General features: G+C 38.0%; 1 protein-coding gene across 4 annotated transcripts in view; it reads right to left on the reverse strand.

Annotated features, from left to right (window-relative positions):
- SLC7A2 (solute carrier family 7 member 2) overlaps window positions 1-21293 on the reverse strand; it is a 58627-nt gene that overhangs the window by 17516 nt on the left and 19818 nt on the right. For all 4 annotated transcript variants that reach the window (XM_036894374.2, XM_036894373.2, XM_057505112.1 and 1 more), the window contains 3 exons: window positions 3986-4377; window positions 3368-3523; window positions 92-257 (listed from right to left, as the gene is read on the reverse strand). In XM_036894374.2, the coding sequence (XP_036750269.2) occupies window positions 92-257; window positions 3368-3523; window positions 3986-4361 (698 nt within the window). In that variant the 5' untranslated portion in view covers window positions 4362-4377. The remainder of the gene's footprint in view (window positions 1-91; window positions 258-3367; window positions 3524-3985; window positions 4378-21293) is intronic.

A 21293-nucleotide genomic window follows, 5' to 3' on the forward strand; every position in this document is an offset into this window, starting at 1 on the left:
CTGGAGGAAAATGTAACATAAGACAGAAGCCGGCAATTTTTTTTTTAAGTCAAAATAAGAGGAGGGGGAAAAAAACCTCTAAATCTTTTACCTGGCTCCTGCTGATATATTTTTGAGAAACTCTTCACTGATCTTCCAGTTTTCCACGTTTCCTTTCACAAACCCAGCAACCATAACGAAGAGAAGGACCAGGATATTTATAGCCGTGAAGACTTTATTCACCCAAGCTGACTCTTTTACTCCAAAAGATAAAAGACCTATAGGAAAGGAAAGGGTATTTTTACTTTTTACCTAAGCTTCAGGAAAGGCAGCGGCATTCTGAGGCAGCCCAGGCTCTGGGATATTATTTCACCAGCATTCATATATTTGACTCACATGTATCCCCTCCTACTGCAAGTTCTTACCCGCTTACCTGTGAAACAATGTCTTCTGAGTGCAACCGACTATTTCAGTAAGCAGGCTGTGCTCATAGCCAGGAGACTTCGCACTCTCCAAGAATGAAGAAATCTAGTAACTTTGGCTATTATTACCAATTGGTAGGTAGAGGTAAGGTAACTTTATTTTAATGAAATGCTGCTCTAAAAAGCCCCTTTAAGGTTAATGGCTGTGAAATTTTGAAATTAAAAGTTCAATCATGTGTCAGGCCTCATATTTACTATATACATGAACAAAATTCTTTAATTGTCATGCTAAAAAGATGGTTTATTAAACTGATTCTCATTTTAAGGGCTTTATTTATATCTGATTATAAAAGTAATCAACTTCCAATTCAAGTAATTTGGAGAAAAAATATAAAGGAAATAAAGATCAAGTGTAACCTCTCCAGAATTCTGCAACATGCACACACTCACATCCATGTCAGTATAGAACCTCATTTTAATAGCCACCTTCTCTTTCACTATATAAGACATGTTTAGTCCCTTATTTATAGACAGTCAGATCACTCTTAACTATAAACAGTCCTGACATAATCCTTTTATAAATATCTTTGTATACTTTCTAATTATTTCCTTACAATAATTATCTGTAAGGTAATACCATATCAAGGGTATGCACTTTTATAAAAGGCTTTTGGTTCATATTGGCAAAATATTCTGCAGAAAATTTGGCCCAGTTTAAATTGGCCATTTCTTCTGTTAGGTTATTCTTGTTTATAGTGATTTACAAAGTTTACATATAGAATAATGCTACAAACTGTCTACCCACATGTGTTACAGTTCCCAGTTCAATTTATCATTCACTTTTAATCTTAGTGTTGATTACATATAAAAGAAAGCTTCAGATATAAAATTTTATTTTCTACCTTTGAAAAGATTTTCCCTAATATCAACCCAAAAACAATTCACATGGGTTTTCTTCTAGTACTTTTATAATTATGCTTATTTTTATCTTTAATCCATCTTGTGTAAGATCTGAATTACAGGCCAAAGAAAGTTTACTTTTTATTTTTACTACCGGGGAAATGATTGTAATAAACAGGTTATGTCACATATCTATTTACTTCTTCCCCAAATCTATTCCATCCATGATCAAATAAAAGCACAATATCCAAGTAGTAATGAGAGAAACTCAATTTCATGCTTCTACCTATATGAGTCCCAGAATTATACAATATATTAAAGATAAAAAGGAAAACTGTACAGTTAGTATAATTACTGACTCTGTGACTGCTGTCAGATTAGGAACCACTAGACACCCACACCCCTTGGGAATACACATAATACAGTACACTACTATGCACTTTGGACAGTAACAAAGCCACTATCATGTTTTACAAAAGTTTCCCAATACCTCACATGCACTTTCTATTATTCTGAGATCCTCATCTTTTGCCAGTAGAGACCAATGAATATATCCTCAAAATACTACCTAATTTCCTTGTAATAAATTATAAAATTGCTTAACAAAGCAACAGCTTCATTTGGTAAGACATTAGTTTTACAATATGAATATAAAGATTTATAACAGGAGGTTTTGATCTTCAAAGATTCTAAAACAAAGTCACCACATGCAAGTTGAACCTGTATTTAAAGTAAAGACAATAATGGTCGATGACACAGGACAAGTGACACAAGCCAAGGCCTGAGTCTTGCCATGGAATTTATGATTCTGTGTCATAGCTACATGCTTCTCATTGCCTAGAGATTAAAGTTGACTCTTTCAAGTTCACTGAAACCACTCCTAAATAAAAATGATCTAGTTTAATGTTAGCTAGGCTATTTAGACACTAAAACAAACAAAATCTATCACCTGTTGAAAAAACAATTGATGCAATTTTTCTTGACATTAGAAGCGAAACGCCAAATATTTTAGACCTATCAATTCTGTCCATGTCCTTAACCCTATAAAAACATTCAATTAGTGACTAACTTTTTAAGAGTAATTACATAATTTAAATCACATCATTTTACAAGTAAAAATTTCATTATAGAAAGAATACTTCTGTCACACTTTTGTAACCAAGAGAGAAAGTAACTGGAAATAAGTTTGGAGAGGAGAGCAGGGGGCAGGTTATCCCAGGTGCATCAAGTAGGAAGTGGGAGAAAAGATGGGTTTTATTGTTCATGTAAACCTGGATGCTTCTAAGCCGCAGGACAGGTGCTCAATCAAAACAGAAAAATCAAAACAGAAAATGTTCAAGTAATAAAACAAATATAAGGAGACAGTGAGGATTAGCTATGCCTACAAAATAAAACTGCCTGCCATTTTAATGCTTACTATATACTAGGCAAGAAGCTTGTACTAGATAGACATTGATATCCCCATTTGATGGATGAGCAAACTTAGTGATGGAAAGATTAAATCACTCAATGTTCCAAAGACAGTAAGTGGCAGAGTAGGATTGAATCCCTGGTCATCTGACTCTAATTCCTGTGCCTTTCTAAACTACTATGCTACAATACTGATAAAAATGGGGGAATTCTAGTTTGTATCATATTATATATTTGTCGCCATAAAGTCTACATTAAAAAATGAAGGGTGGTTTGAATATGCTTCCTTTCCAATCAGATGCCTACATTATATAGGCATGAACAGACAAAATTTCTTCTAGAAATAATATGCTTATAAATGTCCTTAGTTGTATCTAACAAGATAAAATAATGCCAAAATTTATACATTCCTCCTTATTGAAACTTCACTGCCATTCCTGCACATGTCCAATTGGTCTTACAAAACTGATGTGTTTTATAATAACATAAAATGTGATTCCAGCCAGTGACAAGGCCTACAGATCTCCAATAGTAACCTAACTATATAAATATGGTGCCTAGTCTTGAGAATTTGGGCCCCAAACTCAGTGGTGACATATTTTCCTAGAACAATTAGCCTGACTCATCTTGCGGGGAAGTGTAACTGGTTTTCTTACCTGCCAGAAGTAATATAAGGCATACAGCAAAAAAGTCAGGATACTCTGCAAGGCCAGTATAATTCATCTTCAAGTATGTCTGGAAAAACTGGCCAATCTGTTTGCTAAGAAGTTCATCAAAGGTGCCACTCCATGCTCTTGCAACACTTGAAGTACCTTCCCAAAACAGACAACATCCAGAGAACGTAAGGTCACTGGGAGATAATCAACATAATATAATTCGCTACTCTACTCTAGGATAAACATGGGTTAGTTCAGACAGAACTGCAAATTTTAATCACACGTAACATTATCTTGATAATTTCATAATTATACAATAGTAGTCAAATGCTCAAGTCCACTACTATGGAATCAGGTAACTTTACTTTCATTAAAGAACTATAGTCTTTAAAAAACAAGGCTTTCAAATACACTAAAATGCATATTCAGAGATGAAGCAGAATCACCCAATTTTGCAATTAGGAGACGTTTTAGAGCAGAGAAAAATTAGAGAGGAATCAAGTGATTCATTCAAGATCACACAGTCACTAATGCTGACTTATAACCAACCCTAAGGTTGTGCCTCAGGAATGCTATCTCAACCATTCTATGCAAACAGATTGTGTTTTGGAAACATACCTATCACGTAAGATAAAATGAGATTCCAGCCAGTGATGAAGGCCCACAGCTCTCCAACAGTGACGTAAGTGTACAAATACGCAGACCCAGTCTTGGGAACTCGGGCCCCAAATTCGGCATAGCAGAGGCCTGCCATGACCGAGGCGAGGGCGGCAATGAGGAAGGAGACCACGATGCTGGGACCCGAGTCTGCCTTGGCAACCTCCCCAGCAAGGACATAAACCCCCGCGCCGAGAGTGCTTCCAACCCCCAGGGCGATGAGATCCATGGTGGACAAGCAGCGGCATAATTTGGAATCCTCTAGATTGTCCAGAGTGACGACTTTTCTCCGGATCAGACATCGGGCAAAAGACAGCGCGGCTCTGCAGGGAATCATGCTGACAGGGGGCGACCTGAGGAGGGAAAGGAGGAGGTCAGAAGCGCCTCTGGAATCATCATCCCTCCAGGCATCTGCCCAGCCTCTCAGCACCATCACCACGCCTCTATTTTATTTCCTCTACTGGAGGTGAGATGTGCAAGAGCAATCAGAAGGAGGCTGGAGTACGCCAAAGCTGTGACATTCTTAAGAGCTCCCCATACAAGGCCTTTTATGCAGGACTGCAACGAAAGGCTCATTTTGGGGAGCAAAGGAACTGGGAGTCCTGGGTGATTAAAGAGATTTGCTACTTCTCCTTATTTTTGCAGCTATAGTTTTAAAAGATACACTGATAGAAATATATTCTAAGAGGTGGCTCCTTTGTCCTCCCTACAAGCAAGGGGGTGAATTACATCTTTCTTTTATTTTATTCATTTATTCAACTTACATTATTTAGGCCTTACTACCTCCCAGGGATTGTGCTAAGAAAATGTCTAGCATGCTGTGGTACACAGATAAGGTCTCTAGTTTTAACAGGCTTGCAGTCTAGCTATTGTCTAAAAGCAGGTAGACATGCCATCACTGTGTCTCCAAATGATCGAATATGATCAAATTTGTCAAATATGTGCAAGCTCTGTTTTCACTTCGTTCTGTTTCATTTTAATGTGGAGCCATGGGAAGCCTATAGAATTTTTAAAAATTACTAAGTTCAAAACATGCTTGGATTTTTTAAAACATAAAATTGCTATTCAATTATGCTTTAAGTATGAATTTGTAGTAAAACATATGTGCTTATTTATATTTACTTGAGATTTCTAAATAAATAAATAAGTCCAAAGTCCATGCCAAATATATGTTCTGTTTTAAATGGAGTGTTCAGTGCAGACAGTCTTACTCCCCATACCCTACGGGCCCAAACAAGTTAACACTGAACAAAATTATTGGTCATAAAACAAAGTATGGGTTTTGGTAAGGAAATGAATACACATATTACAGTTAAAAAGCCTGGAGCAAAATATATCAAAATACTACTAAAAATGATCTTGGTGTGGTGGGCCAGTTTTTACATCTCTGAATTTCAAATAGTACATATTATATTTCTGTATTTCTAATTTATCTCCAATGAATATGTACAACTCACATGAAAAAGAAATATCTAATTAAAAAGCCCTGCATGGCCTTGTCTACAGAGACATATAACTCAGCAGACTATGAAATAACTTAAAATAGGGAATATAATAGTATCTGCAGCTTATTAGTCAATAAAATGAAATGTATTTAACTTTTACAAGTTCAGAGTCATGCTTGCCACTTCTACAGCAATGACTGACAGAGGTTGAATGTTATCTCCCTTGATCTCATGATACTCATTATCAATAACCTAAACTTATGAGATCACAGCCTGGCATCTTCTCTGAGGAACTCAGAGCTTTCTATCCTATCAAATAAACCCTTGAACATTTCTCAACATTAATTTCTGTAAAAGAAAACTACTACCAAAAACTTTTATTTGAAAATAACAAATAAGATAAATTTTCTAAGCTGAATCTAAATGATTTGTTGCTCCTAAGAGAAAAGGATGTTTCTGGGTTATGAATAATTCATTTTCACACTAGAACTAGCTCACTGAACGTTATTCACACATCAATACAAACGCAAGTCCTCCATACTGAAAGCTATTAATTCAAAGAATACAGAACAGGAACCTAAAGAAATATGAATAAAGCTTTACACATCAGTATCTTCCATAGCACCTGACAGAGTGCCAAAAAAGGCACTTTACAAATACTTGGCCGAAAACTTTGCAAATACAGATTGATACTGCCAATTGTGCCAATATCCTGGCTTCCAAAGTCAAAACCTATCAACACATCTACAAATACAATGTATCAATGTCTACCCTTACCTAGCCTTAAATAGTTATTCTTCATATACCACATCCAGAAGATAAGTAGAGAAACGCTCTGCTTAAAGAAAGACTTAAGAAGTGAAAAGCTGAAGTTATATAAAGGCCTAGTGAGGTGGGGGGAGGACGACGGAAGGTGGTATTTACTAAATGCTGACCTTCTGTAACATTAAAGTGTTTTACACAAACAGAGATGTGCAAAGATCAAGAATTAGGGATCACTGTCAACTGAAAAATGCTCAGAAATGAAGACTCACTGAAATTTAGTAATGATTTAAGGGCATGTGAAAATGAGACAGGTCGTTTGCAGCTTCAGGAAACAACTGTTATACAAAATGAGGCATCCTTGTTTGTCACTTAACTACATAAACATTCTTTCGAAAGTACTTGATTAACCTCGATTTTTATGAATAAAAGATAAATTCTACAACTAATGCATACTTTAAGAGAAGGGATCTGTAAGGAAGCAAGGGAAACTAAGGATAGTGTTAGCATTGTAAGTGAGCCTTTATTTTTTTTAATCCTTTTTTCTGGTAATACGGTCAACAATGCTACTTGTGAAATTTCTAAAAAAAAAAAAAAAAAAGCATATACACAAAAAACAGCATAAAAATAAAAGAGAATATAAGAGAGCCAACCAGTTCTTTGAAATGTTAGAGATAGTGAAAATTCCTATTGTTGACAGTTGTCCAAAATAAGTAAATGAGTGCCTGTCCTCTCATCAACAGAAAAGTGAATTTATGATTCACTCCAGATTATGCAGGCAGCAGAACTTTTTACAGAAATGTTAGGCTTTAATCAGATAAGACCTGAGTGCTACTGCCTCCTTCTTATCAAAAATAGAAAGCATTTTATCTTCAGTGTTTCCATGTTGTCTGGAGGAAATAAGCTGCCATTTGTCTGTCAAGCATTCATTTGCTTTTGAGTAACAGAAGAGCCTACGTCAGAGACTCTTCTCAGAACTGACAGGTTACACAATGTCCTTTGCAAACAGTCTCAACTACGCACACCTGATAAAATACCGATTGCAAAAGCTATGACACAAAACTGATTTTGTAGAAACATAATGGGATTAGAGAAAGGCAACGTAAAAGCGTACTGGGCCAGTTTAATGAATCATTATTAAATTAACACATATTAATAAGTCTTTGCAGGGGCATCATACAGTGTTTAGTAAATAAAGAAAGAATCCTGTGGTTCTGTAGAATATGTTTTTATGGGAACAGAATGATATATAAAAGTAAAATGACAACAGGGGAGTAAGGAAAAAAAGGTGTTTTTGTCACATAGAAGTGATATAATTTGGTATTTACTTATTTTTTAAATTTTACAACTTTCAAAACATTTTTAAAAGAAGCTCTTTAGATGAAATAGTTATGACAACCTTATCTCATTTCTACAAGGTTCTTTCATTGCTGAAAAAGAAACCCACTGACATTTATCCTTTGACTCAAGTCTGCCTCCACTGCCCTTGCCTGGGCTCTGGTGTTTTGTCTCATCAACAAATAACTATGCAGGGAGAATATGCAGGGAATTTGAACGTGATTCTATTGGTCAGAGGGCACAGACTGTTCTTCCATGAGCAATGATCCACACCATCACACCCACTGTCAGCTAGTGCTACTGTGACCGAGGATTGGTATTTAATATGAAACCTACATAAATGGAGAAGCGGAAAATGATCCAGACTTTGCTAAGAGTCCCATGCAATGCTCATATGTGAGGCCTTAGCCTTAGGCTACAAAAGCTCTGATCAATATTCCTATGAGGCCACAAATGACTCTTATAGTATCAGAAGCAGATACATATCTTTCTTCAATAAACAACAATTTTACTAACTGCTAAGACAAGAGGCCTCTCTTTAGGAGGATAAATACGCACATACTAGCTTAGATCTGAAAATCAGCCAAGGGTGGGCTAGAATATGCTCTGAATGAATTTAATGAGCTGATGCTACAGTCAGATCTTCCTCACCCCCCAAACACCCCTAATATAACAGTTCCAAGACACCTAACTCCTTGATGGAGCTTCTACTAATTCTTGCCAAAAAGCTAAATTTCTCCCTCAGCAACTTGGAATTGCAATCTTAAACTTCTTCAACTCAGGTCATAAACTTGACAGTATTGAATTCTAGGTCAAGTAAACACCTTGTTCCGATGATAGGACACCACCATAGACCAGACTTCCTTTCAACCAATCTTTCAAAATCTACTCATTACACTAGAAGGTGGATCCTGGATTTTCACTTTGGTTCCAGAGTGCAGCTATTTGATGCAGCATTTAGTGACACCAAGAGGTATCTTTCCACACCTACCCTAAGTAAAGGCTGAACTTACAAACTTAATCCTCCATATCTGTATCACAGGACAATAAATCTTATGGGAGAAAGTAGCTGTGATGAGGTAGGGCAGGCCTCCCAACAAATCCTCAACACATTTGCTGGTAGGAATTGTAATGAATTTTTTCTTTCTCATTTGAATTGCTAGTTCCATGGTGACACATCTGTACTTCTGCTTTTGGACTGAAGGAGATAAAGGAAGTAAACCATAGACCTGGGATATTTACCTCATAGAGAGAGAGAGAGAGAGAGAGAGAGAGTGTGTGTGTGACCTTTTGGGTTTGCAATCTCCAAACACAACATCAATTATATTTCTATGACTTTAAAGTTCAAAACATACTTACAAATTATACTGTGGGTAAAGTAATTTAGTGAAAAGGTGGCAAAAGATACAGACATAACATCATGGAATAACTGACTTTCCGCTCATTTCTTTTTACTTATTGTTAAAGGATTAATTTCTCAAAAAATACATCAAAAGTGAAATGCAGGATAAAAGATAATCAGATGTGGTTAACTGTTCACTTTGGCTAGTAGAAAACAAAACCAAGCAGCAACATTTGCATTCAGACCTAAAACCATTATTTTTCTGGAAAACAAAAATACTTTTTCATGTACATTTCATTTACATTTGGTCCAAAACTTATCTTTCCTCCAAATAAAATTTTCTGAACATCTTCCTCCAAAGTTTTCTCCAGCTTGGCTGACACAAATGCAGAAATAACTAAGAATTAAACAAAAAATGGAGGCCACTACAAAGTCACAATCATTGTAGCAACAATGTTTACATTATCTCCCCTTTTACATCAAATAGGTACTCCCAGAAAGTTCAACTATTTCAAAATTTCTGATACAGAATCCAGACCCAGACACGCATCTTTCCTAAGGACATCCAACAGCCGACTGAGAATTCTGGAGAGTTTGTAAAGGCAGCTGGTGCTTCGAAATGTGTATACATTTAGTTTTAGGTGAAATACAGGAATAAGGCATACCTAGGGGGCCCATTCAAACAGATGCAGAACATTTAAAAAACAATTAACTGTTCAATGTTGTTATTAGGGTTGGAAGAGAGGGTAAGAAAAACAAAGTGAAAATAAGAAACCAGAGCCCACAGCCATTGGTAACCGGAGTATCTGTCCAGTCAGCGCCCTGCCTTCATGGTCAAGGATCTTGGTGGCACGCTTGGGCACCAGGCAGATGCCCGTTCCCATTAGTTCTTAGCAATCTGAGGCTAATAAATCACTCCAAATGCCAGAGGGAACCACCTGTTCCCTTTCCCCCAGCAGCTACGGAAGGAAGTGTCCTCTGCTAGGACCAGTCACTCTATCTGTGTCATTTCCAACATCATACCCTTCCCAAAGTTATTTCACACCCATCATTACTCTTATAAGTGCTATACTAATAAAAATTGGATGTTTGTTAGGTGCTTATGATGTGTCAGGTACTGATCTAAGATGACCTTTTTATTTGTTATTTCAAGAATCTTCACAATGTCCCTATAAGATCAGAATCCCTGTGAATCTTCTTGTATAGACGAGGAAACTGAGGCATAGAAAGGTCAATTTCACAGCTAGCAGGTGGAAGCCAGCAGGTGTCACTTGGGAGCCTTTATTCACAGCTACTAGGCTGTACTGCCACCCTGCCAGAGAGCCCAGTCATTGCCCACCTGCCACAGCTCCTTTGAAGAGAAACTGCTCCCCCCACAACACTGTCCTTGCGCCCCCCACAACCCAAGGCACAGGTAGCTGGACCACAGATAGATACGTGACTCAGGTTTAAATACCCATGCCCAGCCCTTTGAACTCACAGAAAACATAGCACTGTTCGGCATGACATTCTCATGAAACAAAGTATTCCGGATGGATGAGCTGTCTAGATGACTAAAGTTTAAATCTCTAAATCATTGACTCTTGTTATCAAATCCTGCCACAGTTCAGTGATCACTGTAAATGTTACTGAATTCTATGGAGGCCATTTGCTGTGCAAACATGTGCCCAAGCAACTCATCTCTGCAAGGTGAGTCTTTCAGTATTACTTAAGAAACTGTTTAAACAGATGAACAGAACTGTCTTAAAAACAGATGCATACTCTTAACCCTAATTCTGATTTTAATCCCCTGTCCACACAAAGCAAAGCCCAACACAGAGACACCAAAGAAATCAGCTGACCTGGACAAAGCAAGGCTCCAGCTGACTAACAGCCGGTGCTGAGGGAGTTTCTTTTGTTTTTGTTTTCTTGTTTGTTTTTTTACTTATTTCTAGATGGGTAGTTGGATTTCAGATTAAAGATGCTAGACTGTTAATGGACTAGAAAGCATGGTAAGAGCATAAGAAAACTCTTTGTCTGAAGGCAAAGAGCTGAGAAATGCTTTAGAACCCTGATTTCCTCTAACCACCTTCTTTCCAAACAGAGTCAAAATGCCTCTTCTCATTCCCCACCCTGCACCCTCCCCAAAAAGCAACCTAATTTAATTGTGAGAATTCAACCACTTTTGTTTCAATACTAGGCAAAATTCCTTCCACTGAACTGTGGCAGGAAAGGAATTCAACCAGAATTCATACTAGTTTTTAGTTCAGGTTCAAGAAATTCAGATGGATACTATGCCGAGAGGACTCATCATTTTGCTGGAAAGTCATTTCTTGAGAAATGGTCATTCTTCAAATTGTATTTTTAATTTTGCAAAAGCATGTTCTGTTTTGGTACTTCTCAAGATACAAAACAATGTGTCACCCAAGAATTTATAATTAGTCTCTTGGCATTGCTGAAATACTGCTATTGGCTAAGAGAAGTTTGGAAGTTCATGATGGCCTCAAGTAAATCTGAAACGGACATTTCTATTGTGTGCTCAGAGCAAGTAATTAAAAAACAGTGCTAGTTCTTCATCACCATGATTCAGAGCCTCTAAGGTAGGTTTAGAATATGCAAACTAAGAATTTTAAAAATCAAAATAACATGAAATGATGAGGTCCTTAAAACTGAGGTCTGACTTTTTTCACATTTATATTCTACTTATTAATATGCCATAATTGCAATTTCTCCAACTTAAGTTTTCACCAGACATTTTAATTTTTATAATACTGTTGCATAGACTAAATTCAACCTAATTTATTGCTGAATGAACTGCCAACTTCTCTAAAAGGTCAAGCCTTACAATTTCATAAAGGAAAAAAGAAATGGTCTAAATGCAATTTCTAAACAAAATGCCAGGGGGGCAGGGGATCCAGGCAGTGGAAGAGAGACAAGTACAGCTGACTCTTCCCATATAGTATGTTTGTGGGTAAGGGAGGCGCAGGGGACCACCAGGCATACAGGAGGGGGCACTCTGATGAGCCTTGGGCTGGGGCGTGGGGTTCACAGGGAATTCTTCCTGGGGGAAGCCATGACTAATCTGATTCCTTATCCATTCTTCCACCCCAGAATCCATTAAAAAAAAGTCTGAATTCTGCTTATCTAGTCCTTGGTGCAAAGACCATAAATAAGAAAATCAACTTTTAATTTTTCTAATAAGGAAGCAGTATTTGTATTTTGGAATTTAGCAACTTATATAATCACATACTTCTTAAAATTAATTACTTATAAGGTCAACTTTTTCTTTTTTAATTTGAAAAAATTCCTTTATTAGAAAAAGACAATTGAATTTTATATAAATACTTAATAATTGAAGCTATTTCCCTAATAAAGTCACAAATCCTTACAATGATCATATTAATCTACAAAATTCTAATCAGAAGTTCCTGAAAACATTAATTTTTATTTTTTATTTTGAATAGCAATGGCTTAAGTTCCTATACATTTAAAAACACAAATTATCTCATAATCTTCTAAAAAAATTTATTTGGTAGTCACCGATTAATAAGAGTGCTCTAAATAAACATTTAAATAATGTAAGAGCTAACTCTACAAGGAATCCGATGTATAAAACATTCTGAAACCTGTCAATTAAACAGAAATTTTAAATGTATGCACACATGTATCTACTACGTAGAGAGTTTCTCACTTCTTTTTAAAAACACTCATTTTAATCTTTGTTACCCCAAAATAAACTAACTTGGCCTTCTTGCCTCTAAACCCTCTGAAAGGCTGTATTACACATGGCTATGGCACACAGATGGTATTCAAACAAGAATGTAACAAGGACAAAGATAAACCCCTTCATCCTCATTCTCCTGCTTCTCTGCAAGGAGCTGCTTCATCTGAACATCAGAACACTTGGCACTAAGACACAGAGAACCGCGCTGTTGTCAGTACATCATTGTTACTGTACATTCTTCTAGCCAGCCGCGTCCGGGAACCGGCGCTCACTTCCCAGCCCATGAGGGAAGCACCTATGTGAAACCATGCTGTACAGAGATTCGCACAAGAACTATTTTAGTCAGAGTTCAGCGTCCATGATTTTAAAATATGCTCAGATATGTTTATAAATATCAGCATACTCAAAAACAAGGATTATGACATACACAGAATGATCTGACTCTTAAAGTTCTGAATCTATTTACTTACACTTGTATCCAATCTGCCTCTTGCCAACTTCTCCAAAGACTAACACTTCAGTCAGGGTTTCAAAACCATCCTTATGTGACCTGGCCTCAGCCTACCTTCCTAGCATTAGTTTGCTATTCTCCACATGAATATATAGTCCAACTTGCCCACTGACTGCCCGTAGAACATCTGCCTTACTGTCCACTCACAGGGGACAGGCTTATTGGCCTGAGTGTTTTGGGTTGCCTCCTGTTCCCCTTGTCCCGGGTGGAGGGTGGGGTTTCCAGACAGGAGCTACTGTAGACTGCAGGAAGGTTCCTTCTTGCCTGGCTTGAGTTCTGTCAGCTCCGGAACTTTCCTTTTGACTCAAAGAAGGAAAAAAGACCAAACCACACACTTAAAAACATTAAAGCCAAGAAGCCAGGCTGAGTTGTATACTCCAGGGCTGGGGGCAGGAGAAAAGCTTGCAGCTGAGAGAAAATCCCCCCAGGCAGAGATATGGGGAAGGGAGGGAAGGGAGGGAAGGGTGACTCTAAGAAGGGCCAGTATGAACTGGGTCTCCTTCAAGAGATACAAGTGAAGGTCGAGATTCCCTCAGATATGCTTTAGCAGCCGTCAGTGTTCCTCTGAATACAGCCCCCACCCGAACACACTGGGCCCCATGACACTGGGGCAGGATCAACACTTCTGCGTATACTATGTGACCTCCTGCTCTCTCGTCCCCAGGGTAAAGGTAAAGCTGCTTTTCAGTGTAAAACGGAAAGTACACATTTACATACCATCACTTTTAAATAGGATTTGTATGGCTTAACATAAATAACTAGCAGTTGATCTCTACAAACAAGCGTGCTAGAAACAAGCCAAGGAAGGGCAGCTGACTGGACATCAAGAAAAGGAAAAAGACGGTTGTACCAAAAACACCTACTATTTACGAATTTTGCAAAGATTTCCTGAAAACTGAGATATCATTGACATATAATTGATATATAACATTGTATTAGAAAGATGTTTAAACAAACTCAATTACTTAGTAATTCCCCAATGACATTTAACTTTAAAGCCTTTTGAATGCTCTTAATTTTTAATTACATGGTATGAGTAAATGCATTTCTGAAATCTTAACATCACATTTGAAGCCCTAGTGGACACTTCTCACAGGACCTTGGAGGAATCGGTCCCCACCTCACCTTCGCTGCAGACTCTCTCTCCTCTTCTCAAGGCACCCTGCTCTCTCCTTGTGTGGCTCCCACTGCTAGACCTTCCTTCATGAGCCCTCCTACAGCTCCTACCTATTGGTCTAACTCTGGCCTAAGAACAAATAAAGAAAAGTCTTCTTCAAATAATTCCAAATGGCGATTATCCCAAGACATCTCCCCTGTCAGATAAATACAGCCACCACACTTTGGAAAACACCATCTTAAAAAATGACACTCCCAAAAAGACAAAGCATTCCAGATGTGGTCACGCTCGCATGGCGTCTACTTGCTTATTATCTCTCTCCGTTCTGTACACTTCTTTTAATTCTTTTGTTTTGTTTTGTTTTGTTCTGAATAGCCACCTCAGCCCACCTCAATCGCAAATAACAGCTAACACGTTCCCAGCGTACAGAGCTCTGCGGGATCTGGCCTCTCGCTACATGCTTAGCCCACCTTCTGCCTCCTTCTCCCACCCTAGGGCTACTCTGGGTTTCCTTTCCGCTTCCTCGGAACTGCTTTCTGCACAGCTGTTTCTTCTGCATGGTTGTTTCTTCCTCCTGGAAAGTTACTCCTCCTCTTTGCCTGGATAGCTTCCAATCATGCTTGACACCCCCTCCAAACCTAAATCAGGTCACCCAATTACTTTTCTCACAGCACTCTACATATGGCATGTTTTCCTTATCCTAATTAGAGTCGACTACCTGGGTGAACATGTCTTACTCCCTGTTGTGGGATGAACTGTGCTCCTCCCACAAAACATGTTGAAGTCCTAACCCCTGGTGCCCTACTTGGTGACCTTATTTGGAAACAGGATCTTTGCAGGTGTTAGCACATGAAAACGAGGTCATGAAGATGAGCTCAACTGCAACATGACTGGGTCCTTGTAAGAGGAAAATGCCATGTGAAGACAGCGGCAGAACCTGGAGTGATAGAGCTGCAAAGACTGATGGCCACCACCAGCTAGAAGAGGCAAGCAGAGAACCTCCCCTATAGGTTTCAGAGGAGCATGGCCCTGCCAACACCACGATCTTGGACTTCTAGTTTCCAGAACTGTGAGACAATAAATTCCTATTATTTTAAGCCACCCAGTTTGTGGTACTTCTTTATGGCAACCCCAGGAAACTAGAACACCCCTTTAGACTAACAGCTTCCTGAAAGCAAGGCCAGTTTTGTTCACCGTGTTGCATTCCCATCCAGGCACCCACAGGAAGGGGTACAGGCGGGTGCAGTGAACATCTGTTCAGCAAATGCATGATGCTTGCTTGGTTTGTAGTTGGCTAAACCCTGGGTCTTTTTTCACTCACACACACACACACACACACACACACACACACACACTCTCTCTCTCTCTCTATTTTGGTTTTCTTGACTCCATTTTCATTCACTGATTATTTTAAAACCTAAAATCAGAATTGTTTCAAGTTTCATATTATTTGTAATTATGCTATAGTACAAACCCATCAGTCAATGGATTAAGTACCATACCTATCTTTATGTCACTGCAAATTTAATAAGCACATCTTCTCTCTTAACCCACTGATAAATGATTAAAGCTGTTAAACTTGCCAGGGCCAAGGCCAGAGTACCATGGCATGCCACCAAGAATGTCCCTCCAAGCTGGTATTGACCCATTAATCAACACTCTGGGTATAACATGCAACCAACCAGAAATCCACATTTCTCTCCAGTTTATCCCCAGGTTATCACAACACAGGTACTAATGCTTTCTGAAATCCTAATGCATTAGACTTATAGTCCCCAAAATCTAGCAGTATAATAACCACATAAAAAGAGGATTCGGCATAACTTGTTCTTGGTGAACATGCCTTTTGGGAAGCAGTCACTTCTTTTCCAACTACATACCAGCAACTGCTAGAATTCTGCTGGTGACTCTGTCCAGCAGCCCAACCCGTGGTCTCCAGGATCTATGTTGGCCTCCATTTTGAAAATAAGGGGAACAGCCACTTTCCCTTTTCTGCTCCCCTTTTGTACTTCAGGGCACCTCCAAGATTTCGGGTGCTCACTCCACACCCACTCGTATCTACACAGGCCTCTGACATGCTGGGGTGTAACTGTGAGCTAGTTCAAAGCAGCGAGGCTCACTCTCACCCATCTGGGCTTTGGGCTCCCTGTTCTTCTGTTCTGTCCTGGTCAGGCGGCCTCCCTCTGGTTAGAGACAAAAGACAAGGGGGATTGGGCAGCTCTGCCTCCTCTCGGTTACCTCTGGCTGCCACACCAGGTCCCCCTGTTTCCGTTCACCTTCCTGACTACTGAATATTTCATGAAGGTTCAATGCAAACCCTCCTTTGCTATTTTTCACAGATTCATGCTTTTCACTTTATTCTTCCATCTTTTAAGTCTGAGTCCCTCAAATGAATTCCCACAGTGAACCTTTCTGGCATCTGCCCTTCTTATTCCTCACTCTGATATTTGTTGTCTGATCAGGATTTTGGTTGCATTTGTCTCTTCTTTCCAAACAGTATTACCTTTTAGGGTTACACAGAGTCCATGGGGTTATATCCATATTTTCTCTGAGTATTTAGAAATCTGATTTTTTTTTAAATTTAGGGTACACAAATTGAGCCTGCCAGCTGGATATTAGGGAATGTTCTAAAGTATAAGCAACTGAGTTCCTTGTCACCGAGACAAATATTTTATGAATGACCAAAGGACAGCTCGTGCAAATTCTTTGAACCTTCTAAACTCTTACTACTCATCCTCCCTAACTTCATTTATCTTATATCAACAAAGACCAAGTTTGTTTAAGAATATTTCAGAGGAAGGTTTCAACAAACCCTGCTTGCGGGAAGCAGCAAAACAAAGTTTCATCATCTATACCTCTAGCTCTGTTGAGTTGCTTAATATTCTCTGAGCACGAACTCAGAGGCGCCCAATCGGCAACAAGGCACACGGTTCCACAAGGATAACTGGAAGGTAAACAGCTTATTGTCAGATTACAACCCAGGCATTATTACTTGTTCCTTCCTCAGGACTTGCCTCGCCTACAGTCACACATCCAAACCCATATCTGTAATAGTGTCCTTTTTCTGGGATATCTTTCTGTGAGTGTATTGATAATTTATTGAGGAATAAGAAGCAAATGTAACAAACACTAATAATTAAGAGTATGATTTTTGGCCACTTTCTGGTTTCATGGTCTTAAGATATCCTTTTTTTCCTCCTAAACATTTCCTTTCTCTTCAAACAGGGAAATATAAATAACCAAAATATCCTTCCAATGGGGCAGACCAAGAGCCTAGCACATCTAAGACACTGACTGAAGGCTATTCTCCAACTTAAAAAGCCAAGCAAACTTCTCTGTTGGGTTGAAAGGATCATTTTAATCACACAAATGGAGTGAAAATATGGGGAAAGTACGTGGAAAACAGTTCCATGTTAGCTTACAACTTTATCTGGATGCAGAGAGAGTCTAACTATGAGTCATCCTTGACTCTTGACCCAGTCTATAATTTTTGGTCATTTCTTCACCTCCAAAAGTTAAAGTGTTGTCACTACATAGTAAGTAGTGTTTTTCCCCACTGCAAATATGCTAGAAAAAAATCCAGGGTTAGATGTGAAAACTGCAACTATGTACACAAATGCATAAACACTTCAATTATTTGACTCATTCCTGAAGGGAAGACTGAAGGAGGAAGGGGTGGGCAAAATGTTTTTTTGTGCCCCTTTAGAATGGCAGTAACAACCAAATAATTATTTCCTTACTTCCAAGCATCAAACAGAATTCAAGATGGCCCTCTTGTAAAATTAAACACCTTTAAAATATTGTGAGTCAGGTGTAGTCAGAATATTACCATCCACATTCATTTGCTCCTATAGGTAAGAGATAATAAAAGCAGGCTCCTACCAGCAATCTTGCATTGGGATGAGGCCGGCAGGGTGGATATTTACCTCTCAGCCCTCATTTTCTCACCAGTGAAATGAAGATATCATTCTCACAGGTTGCTCTGAGGGCCAAATGAGATCATACATGTGAAGTGCCCACTGCAGAGCAGGCACTGAAGGGGCAGCAGTGACTGTTCAACTTATTATTAGAATATAAACCAAAGATGTGTCTGACATTCATCCCTGGAAACACCAAGTACAGTTCATTTATAAAAGCCACTTACTTTTATTGAAAAAGATTTGTAGATACATAGAAATTAAGATTTAGAATGAAACAGACCACCAGTCTAGTACTCAAACTTTTAAGGGAGAAAGCTGAGGCCCAGGGACTCTTCCTGGCACACAGAGAACCAGTCACTGAGACAGACTCAGAATCCAGGCCTCCCCAGCCCACTCAGTGCTCTGTTGATAAAACCATGTGGCTTATCACACTGAACTCTGTCACCAGCCATTCATCACCACTCTTGATGCCTTGCAATGCTCTGAGAGAAGAACTACTTCCTAACTAGGGACCGAGGCTGCACCTCTGCTCAGTTCTCCAACTTGCTCCCTGAAGGCATTTTAGGAGAAGCCCAGAAAGGCAGACTCCACTTACCTCCATGTCCCCATCCCACCCCTCTCTGCTAAGAGATTTTGTATTAACAAGTCTTTTCTTTCTTATCCGAATTTTAGAAGGAGTCGTTTATAAAGAGGAAAAAAAAAAATCCTTGATTATGTGTTTGGAAAAAGAAGTTTTCTTTTTTGACATAAAATTCCTGTACATGCAAATCTCTGCATCTTGACATCAGTTCTCTTGAAGGCTTTGCAGCATGGTCTTTTAAATGTCAGGAGAGCTAAGAATCAGAGGCTAAATCTTGCAGAGATCTATATATAACTGTTGTATCTTATAGACATAAGGATATCTCTCCTGTATTATAATTGCTTATTGAAAAGTGTAAAATACCAGTACTACTAATTCTTAGCAAGTACACTGGGATTTCTATTTTCAGAAGTAGAGTGGGCTGCATGCTCTGAAAATCTATTCTATGAAAATAAAACTGAATGCTGGATAAATGACAATAACTATGGTAGGGCTGAGCAGAAAGTGATGGAAATTTTCCCAAGGCAAAGAGAGACAGACAAGAGACAGAGAGGATAAACATCAATGAGTGAGATGAAAGCAGAACAGTGGATGTTAAGTTAATGTCAAGAGAATAAATGTCTATATATGTACAAAGCCTCAGGTCTTCTCTCAAGATGAGACAGTTGAAATCAAGACTACTCTGCCAGGTAGGTCAAATGGGGCTAAACTGGCCCAGTAGCAATTTTATGCACCCAATAAAATAGTTTCCTGGTTTATTTGTATATATAAATGCAAATCCCCTCCATGGGAAAACCTACCCTATTAAGATCTTCAGGATTCCCATTAATAAATTGAGCGTATGAGTTCACAAAAATTCCCAAACACACCCAAAAAAACCCCTGCTATATTGAAGAGTCAATGGAAACAACCAACAGATTTAAAACCCGTAAGGCTTTAGATACTGGAAATACCACACAAGCATGTGGAATAGCTATATAAGAAATTTTAAAGTAATAAAAGGTTAAATTTTAAAAATGAATCAAAACAAGAAATTACCAAAATAGGTAAATTTTTAAAAAGAACTAAATAGAACTTCTGGAAATGGAAAATATAATCAAAGAAATAAAAAAACTCAGTATATGAGTTAAGCAGCATATTAGATATTAGACACAGCTAAAGAGACAATTCATGAACTAAAATTCAAGACAGTAATTACATGTTAGCTGAAGTTCATGAATTTTAAGGTTTTTATATTGTTAGGGAGAGGAGATGGGAGACTTGTTTTTCAAGTATACACAGTAAAATTTCAGAGGTATGCACTAAAAGATTAGAAATAGAGTACATATCATTCAAGTAAGTAGAGGATATAAATGGAATAAGAAATAAGTAAAATCCAGAAATGTAAAAAATGATTAAAAAAATACATAGAAAACACAAATTAAGATGACAGAAACATGTCTAAAAGATCAAGAATTATAGTAAATATGACTGACTGATTTTCCAAGTTCAAAGTCAAAGAGTATCAGATTGGTTTTTTAAAAATTCCAGTTATAAGTGTTATTACAGAGACACAGCAAATAAAAAGAACCTGAAATGTTGGAAGCAAAGAGCAACCAGTCAATTGACAATAAAAAACAGAGACAGAAAAACCTACCAAAGAAATACTAATAAAAAAAGAAAGCTGAATAATTATATTAATATAAGACACATCAGACATTAAAACTAAAAGCCTTTTTAGGGCCATTCCATAATGTTACTATTATTAACATTAAACAGCAATCATTCTAAATTTGTAAGCACTAACAAGATAGCCTCAAAAATACCTGAAACAAAACTTGGGAGAACTATAGAAACTGACAAATCCATGTGCAGACTGGAGATTTCAACTTACCCCCCCCACCTCAGTTACTGATGTTACTTAATCACTGATGTTCAACATCAGTAACAAATGCTACAGATGGTTTGAATGTCAAAATTAATTTGACTTAATACACTTAAAAATAGTAATTAGAATCTGCTATGTGTCAGGCACTGTTGTAGGCACTGGAGATAGAGCGGTCAAGGGAGACAAATAATAAACAATATAGAAATGCAGAGTACTAGCATATGGGACCCTGCACCTAGCAATTAGAGACTCTGAACTCTTTTGAGACCCATGAGAAAATATATAAAAATTGATGTAACTTTAGACCATGAAGTAAATCTCAACAAACTTGAAAGGAAATGAAATCATATGAATCTGACCGCAATGACAATTGGTCAGTTACCTCAATCACAGATCCATTTTAAAACCCAAACTTTTGGAAATTTACAAATACACTGAAGAAATTTAGAATAATGTCATACCTTTCATAGAATTGCAGGCTTAGAAAGATCTTTCAAGTTTTAAATGTCTCCCTTTTAGGCAAAAGAATTACATATAAGCTACTTGAGCTTAATCAGGCTGAATTTATTATCTTTATCCCAGAACTTATCACTTCATTGTAGTTTCTTTTAAAACACTGTTCACTATTTAAAAGTTATCATATACTGAAAATTTAAATCTCCTTTGTACATCTTCATTTCAACT

Source organism: Manis pentadactyla, chromosome 7 (genome assembly GCF_030020395.1).
Source record: "Manis pentadactyla isolate mManPen7 chromosome 7, mManPen7.hap1, whole genome shotgun sequence".
NCBI lineage: Eukaryota > Metazoa > Chordata > Mammalia > Pholidota > Manidae > Manis > Manis pentadactyla.